Genomic DNA, 6,728 nt, shown 5'->3' on the forward strand with positions numbered 1-6,728 from the left:
CGTCTTAACTTTAGTCTGTATACAGGACAACGAGTATCCTGTATGAAGACTTTTCCACCACAGGTTCGTACTGTGAAATGGAGCTCATTTGTCTGTGTGTGGTGAAATAGCCTTGGCATCACCGTTCCTATTCGTCAGACACCTGCGCTAAGAACAAAGAAATGTTACGCTTGTCATGGTCCTTTATCCTCAGGGGAACACACAGGAACTTAAAAAAAAAAAAGCAGTCACACTGAAAAGTACCTAGCATGGACTTGAGGAAATAGTTATTTAATCACAGGAGTGGCCGCATCTCAAAAGTGAAAGACAACAAATTGTTTTTCAAGGAAAATAAGAGGAAGTATGTGGCATTTTCACAGGCTAACAGTAAGGGAGACCTGCTGTTGGAAACTGTAGGCATTTGGCAGTAAGGCCGACTTGTGGAGAGGGCCACTGGTGAGATCAACAACCCTAGTGTCTGTTTTTGGTGAAAGAAAACTCACAGCTGAAGCTACCTGCCAAAGGAAATCAAAAGACCCCCCCCCAAAAAAAGTGGGATATTTATAAACACCCAGAGGACAGGGAGGGCTTCATTGGATTTATCAGGTGAAAGATGTTAGGTCTTCAGCTGAATAAATAAGGGCAGCTCTGACAGTATTTGTTTTAATGCTTGCTGCTATCTCTTTCCACAAATCTTTCGGTATATATGTTGCATGCACACGAAATATGTGCTTTCTGCTCTCAAAGACCTTAAAATCTAGCAAGATGCGCTCTCTCTCTCTCTCTCTCTCTCTCTCTCTCTCTCTCTCTCTCTCGCCACAAACATACAGGAGGACTGAAATATTTAATGAGTATGGATGGATTAAAGAAAATGTGCCTAGTTATGCCCTGAGGACCTTTTGGGAATCCTGACTAGGAAGATGTGTCAGAGAAGGCATTAGGCGAAGGTGACATCATGAGTTTGCCAGAGGTCTAGTCAATAAAACTCCAGAAGTTGGGGAAGGGAGGTGTTGGAAAAGGCAGTGTGTCCTGTCGTATTATGATCAGATGTCACAATGGAGTGAGTGGAAACAGGGCTAAAGCTAGACACAAAAGATCCTATATTCCATGTAGAAATGGCAGAAATGTCTAACAGCAAAATAAACTGACATTTTCCTAGTGTATCAATGCTGTCAATCATATTAATATTTAAGGATATGGCAAATGTTTAGAAGAATATGAGCAGTGTGATTTTGTTTCAAACAAAAATCTCTATAGCAGACTAAACTGGGAAAAACAAACTAGGTGACTGGAGAGGTGACTCAGTACTGAAGAACACTGCTACTCTATCAGGAGTGGAGTTGGGTTTCCAGCACCTATGTCTAGGTGGCTCACAACTACCTGTAATCCAGCTCCAGGAGAACCAGTACCCTCTTCTGGCCTCACCAGACACCCACATGCACATGTACATACACATGCCTTTAATCCCAGCACTTTGGAGGCAGAGACGGGCAGATCTTAGTGACTTCAAGGGCAGCCTGGTCTACAAAGTGAGTTCCAGGACTTGTTACACAGAGAAATCCTGTCTCAAAAAAACAAAACAAACAAAAAAACCACAAATATCCAAAACCACTAAGTGGTGTGTAGCATCATCTTTTCTACCCCATTCCAGGAAAACTGTTTTCTAAAGATTATGAAAAAAGAGTCATCCCAGAAGAATTAGCTCCTATAGTAAGGATGGAGAAGTGTACAGCTGGATCCGAGTACACTGTCAGAAGCAGGCAGCAACATCGTTTCACAATGTCAGGATTTATTGCACATTAAATTTACAGATACAGGGGTGTCGACAGCAATGTATGAAGTAGCCCTGCTTTCCGTGATAAACACAGGTTCTTTAGTGTGTGTACTTGTGGCAGGAGTGGGTGGGTGATGTGGCATTTGTGTGCCAGCAGCATATATGGTGCCTAGAGAACAACTCGCAGGCGTCTGTTCTGCCTTCCCAGTGTGTGGGCACAGGCGCCATCTCACTGGCCCATGGGCTTTTCTTCCAATCTTTCTTTTTTAAAAAGGAAACTCATTTAAAAGTGTCAGCAACATGCCGGGCGGTGGTGGCGCACGCCTTTAATCCCAGCACTCGGGAGGCAGAGGCAGGTGGATCTCTGTGAGTTCGAGGCCAGCCTGGTCTACAAAGGGAGTTCCAGGACAGGCTCCAAAGCCACAGAGAAACCCTGTCTCGAAAAACCAAAAAAAAAAAAAAAAAGGGTCAGCAACTCAACCTAAATTTTATTCATTTCTTAAAAAAAAAAAAATTTTTTTCGGGCTGGGCGATGGTGGCGCACACCTTTAATCCCAGCACTCAGGAGGCAGAGGCAGCCGGATCTCTGCGAGTTCGAGGCCAGCCTGGTCTACAGAGCTAGTTCCAGGACAGGCACCAAAACCACAGAGAAACCCTATCTCGAAAAACCAAAAAAAAAAAAAAAAATTTCGGTATATGTGCATGTGCCTGAATGTATGTATACCACATGCATGCAGAGGTCAGAAGAGGGCGTAAGATCCCTGTGGAACCTGAGTCACAGAAGGTTGTGAACTGCTGTGTGGGCACTGGGAATAGAATCCAGGTCCTCTGGAAGAGCAACCAGTGCTCTTATCCAGTAAACCATCTCTCCACTTTCCTTTTATTACAATCTTAAGTACTAACATTAATTCTTTTCCTTTCTTTTTTTTTTTTTTCGAGACAGGGTTTCTCTGTAGCTTTGAAGCCTGTCCTGGAACTAGCTCTTGTAGACCAGGCTGTCCTCAAACTCACAGAGATCCGCCTGCCTCTGCCTCCGGAGTGCTGGGATTAAAGGCGTGTGCCACCACCGCCTGGCACTAACATTAATCCTTAGATCATATGTTCCACACTCCCAGTAAATGCATCTGTATGTGTTTCTGCATAGACATAGAATGGCTGCAAAGGTTTGAAGATGCACAAAGGGTTAAAGCAGAGTTAAGGAGTTTCAAAGAGGCCTGAGAAACAGAAGCTGAAAACAGTGCACATAATGTCTAAGGGAAAGACAGAGACCCCAGGCTGGAGGTTTGCGGGAATGATGGTAATTCAAAAGCATTTGAACTGCAAACAGGAGGTGTGGTTGAGGTTGAAGAGACGAAGTGTCTGTACAGATGCAGAAAAATTAACAAATGGCTGGAGGTTAATTTTAGTAGTCTGTATTAACAGTATTTTTACTGGTTTCTCAATTGCTTACCGAAGCAAGTGAGAGCAAAGAATTGCTTGCAGAAAATGAACTCCATTAGATGTTTTTGAACAGTAGGTAAAATGGTAAGAACTGGAATGAACTTAAGGCATTTTCAAGTGTGGGAACAGTGGAGACTCTGATAAAAAGATTTCTAGGAGTCTTTACTCATTAATTAATATTGATTGTAACCCTTTGTGATGGGAAGAAGAAGCGGGTGCTGAGATGACTAACTGGGTAAAGGAGTTTACTGCCAAGCTTAAGTTCTTCAGTTCTATCCCTTCGACCTTGTGGAAAGAGAACTGACCCCCACAAATCGTCTCCCACCCCATATACACACAATTTTAAAAAAGGGGGGAAGGGCCGGGCGGCGGTGGCGCACGCCTTTAATCCCAGCACTTGGGATGCAGAGGCAGGCGGATCTCTGTGGGTTCGAGGCCAGCCTGGTCTACAAGAGCTAGTGCCAGGACAGGCTCCAAAGCTACAGAGAAACCCTGTCTCGAAAAAAACAAACAAACAAATAAAAAATGGGAAAGGAGTAGGTTGAGAGGCCTGAGTTAGGGTAGACAATGGGAGGTAAGTGTAAGCGTGCTTTGGGGAAGAAACTTTCCTATTCCATTATTCTGTGCAAGTGTTAGATGTAAACGAGTTAACCTCAACGGGTGGTGATGGCTCCAAAAAGACTCCAAAGTGGAGAAAAACGAAAATCAAAACCAAAAATGTTTACATGAGCAAGGTGCTCTCAACAAGTCACTGAATTATGAGGTGAAAAATAAAGAAGTCGAGGCACAGAGCGTTGACAAAACACCTCCCGGTCCACACACTGGGAATGGGCGGGGCTACCTACCGTGCCCGAGAGGTGACTCCTTAAATCCTGTTAGTGTTCTCTATAGCCACCGGACACCGGTTCCTTCCCGCTATAAGCGCGCGCGCGTGTGTGTGTGTTTGTGTAGGACACGTCCTCCCCGTGTGTGTGTGTTCCTTCCCGCTAGAGACGCGTGCGCGCGTGTGTGTTTGTGTAGGACACGTCCTCCGTGTGTGTGTGTGTGTGTGTGTGTGTGTGTGTGTGGTGTGTGTGTGTGTGTGTGTGTGTGTGTGTGTGTGTGTGTGTGTAGGACACGTCCTCCCCGGGGAAGGATGGGACACGCCGAGCGCCTCCATCAGCCACAGACAGCCCCCAATGCTCTGGGAAAGGCTTCCGGCGGGACCGGAAGCTCACCGGGGACCTTGCAGAAGGGACGGACTGACTGACCCACAATTCTGGGTCCGGAAGAGGTCTCGCCCGGGAGCTGAGTGAGTGGAGTCTCTGAGCGAGGGTGGTCTCGAGTGCCAGTGTCACTTGTCGCGGCTTGATGAGTGACCACGAGCGCCCCGGTGCACGGTCCCCGGTGGCTCGCGTGGCGGCGGCGGGGTTTGGTTTTCACAACTACTTTTTCCTTTCTAAAACCTGTAGCTGATCCATTCAGACGTTTCTGTTAATGCAGCTCGGCATTTGCAGCATACCCACCCTCTCCTCGCATTGACCTGAGTTCCAGTGCGGGTGGCCACTAACCTTATGGCAGTAGGGAATGACCCCTCTGAATTCCAGTGTCCTCTGTAAATGAGAGGCTTTGGAATATTTAACAACCAAGGTTCCTTCCAGGGTTGAGATTTGGGTTATTTTTCCTGATGTGTCTGATTCCTCAATTACATTTTCCTGTGTTGATTTGTCCTGTGGTCTTTACCATTCCATTCATCCGTGCCCTTTTGTCAATCTGGTCTCACAACTCATTCAAAAGCGGGAGTAGGGGCACGCGCCTTTGATGCTTTAAGTGGTAGCATTCTAGAAGCAGAGACAGGCAGATTTCTTGAGTTCGAGGCCAGCCTTGCCTATATAGTGAGACCCAGGACAGCCCGAACTACACATATTGAGACCCTGTCTCAAGAAAAACCAAAAGAAAAAAAAAGATTTAAGGAATCCTCTACTCTCTGAGCACTTCCTTTCGCTTCTTAGATCAGAAGCATACGCCTACTTGCTTTTTGAGGTATATGATAGACATGTAAATGCTTGGTTATTGGATTTTTAAAAAAAGTGTGTGTGTGTGTGTGTGTGTGTGTGTGTGTGTGTGTGTGTGTGTGTTATGCCTGCCTACCCATAGAAGCAAGAAGAAAGTGAGATTCCCCTGAAGCTAGAGTAGTGGAGTTGTGAGCCTTCCAAAGCAGATGTCTGGGATTGAGCTAAATTGTCTCAAGAGCAGCAGTGCTCTACCAAAGCCATCGCTTTGGCCTCTTTTCTCCCCTCAACACCGCAGATTGAACCTGAGGTCCGTGCACTTGGACCAATGTATTCTCTCTTTCCTCTCTCTCCTCCCTGCCCCCACACTCCATCTCCCTCTTCTTTTTTCTCTTTTCTTTCTTTTTTTTCTTCTGAGTGGTGGTTTGTCTGATATACCTAGGCTGCCCTTTGAGCTCCCTATGTAGCCAAAGATGGAGACTGGCTTTGAACTTGTCATCTTCCTGCTTCAGCCTTTGGCTGTTGTTGCCAGGCCTGGCTTGAATTTCTAAGTCTTCCTTCATTTATTTGGAATGAAGCCCGAATTACTTTTGATCCTTACTTGGGTGAGAAGGTAAGATGCTAACTGTATTAAACACAAAGCCTCAGAACTATGTCCAAACGAGCAAGAGAGTAACTTGTGGATGTTTTTGACTAATGGTGGTGAATCTTCAAAGCATGTCAGTTATCAGTGAGAAACAAATAAATCATCTCATGTTCTCTTTGTGGCCTCGTTGTAGACAGGACAGATAGTTGAACACTTTTACTTTCTTTTTACAGAGATGAGGAAAATGATGCCCACAGGACAAGAGTGACTTGCTCTGCCATGATAATGCTGATTTGTGTCAGAGCAGGTGTCCACCCAAGGTTCTTTGGTTACCTCTCCAGGTACTTTCTTCACGACTTTACTGTGTCCTTTTTGACTCTTGTTTCTTTCCTTTTATCTGTTTTTTTCTGTGCATTTGTGATGTATGTGTTGTGTATCTGTGCAGGTATGTCATGTGCATGTCATGGACCACATGTAGAGGTTACAGGACTATTTGGGGGAGTTGAACCTTTCTTTCCATGTTAAAATGGATTTTGGACAACCCATGTTGTCAAGCTTGAAGATTGTTTTTGCCTGCTGATCCATCGCACCAACAGTGGGGTTTATTTTTTTGTTCGTTTTATTACTTTTTGAAACAAGATCTCCTGAAGCCTGGGTTGGCCCCAAATTCACTCTGTAGCCAAAGTTGGCTTTGCACTTCTGATCTCCATGCCTCTGCTTCCCAACTGGCAGGGTTACAGTCACCTTCACCACACTTGGCTATCATTTCTTTCTTTTAAAAACAAACAGCCAAGTGATGTAGGTGGAGGCTGCTTATTCATTTCCCAGCCGCCCAGACTCAAAATAAGCACACAGAAACTGTATTAATTAAAACACTGCATTGAAGGCGTATTTAATTAATCCAGGCCAGTGGGTACAAGAAGACAATTTTAATATAAAAGCACACTCACACACCCGG

General features: G+C 45.2%; 1 protein-coding gene across 6 annotated transcripts in view; it reads left to right on the top strand.

Annotated features, from left to right (window-relative positions):
- Mtif2 (mitochondrial translational initiation factor 2) overlaps window positions 1-6,728 on the top strand; it is a 33,922-nt gene that overhangs the window by 3,838 nt on the left and 23,356 nt on the right. For 2 of the 6 annotated variants that reach the window (XM_013350746.2, XM_026785224.1), the window contains exons 1-2: window positions 5,555-5,797; window positions 6,004-6,111. In XM_013350746.2, the coding sequence (XP_013206200.2) occupies window positions 5,757-5,797; window positions 6,004-6,111 (149 nt within the window). In that variant the 5' untranslated portion in view covers window positions 5,555-5,756. Of the gene's footprint in view, window positions 1-4,405; window positions 4,485-5,554; window positions 5,798-6,003; window positions 6,112-6,728 lie in introns of those variants that run through there. The other 4 variants (XM_026785223.1, XM_013350747.2, XM_005359164.3 and 1 more) reach the window with 3 other exon arrangements.

Source organism: Microtus ochrogaster, linkage group LG1 (assembly GCF_000317375.1).
Source record: "Microtus ochrogaster isolate Prairie Vole_2 linkage group LG1, MicOch1.0, whole genome shotgun sequence".
NCBI classification, from domain to species: Eukaryota; Metazoa; Chordata; class Mammalia; order Rodentia; family Cricetidae; genus Microtus; species Microtus ochrogaster.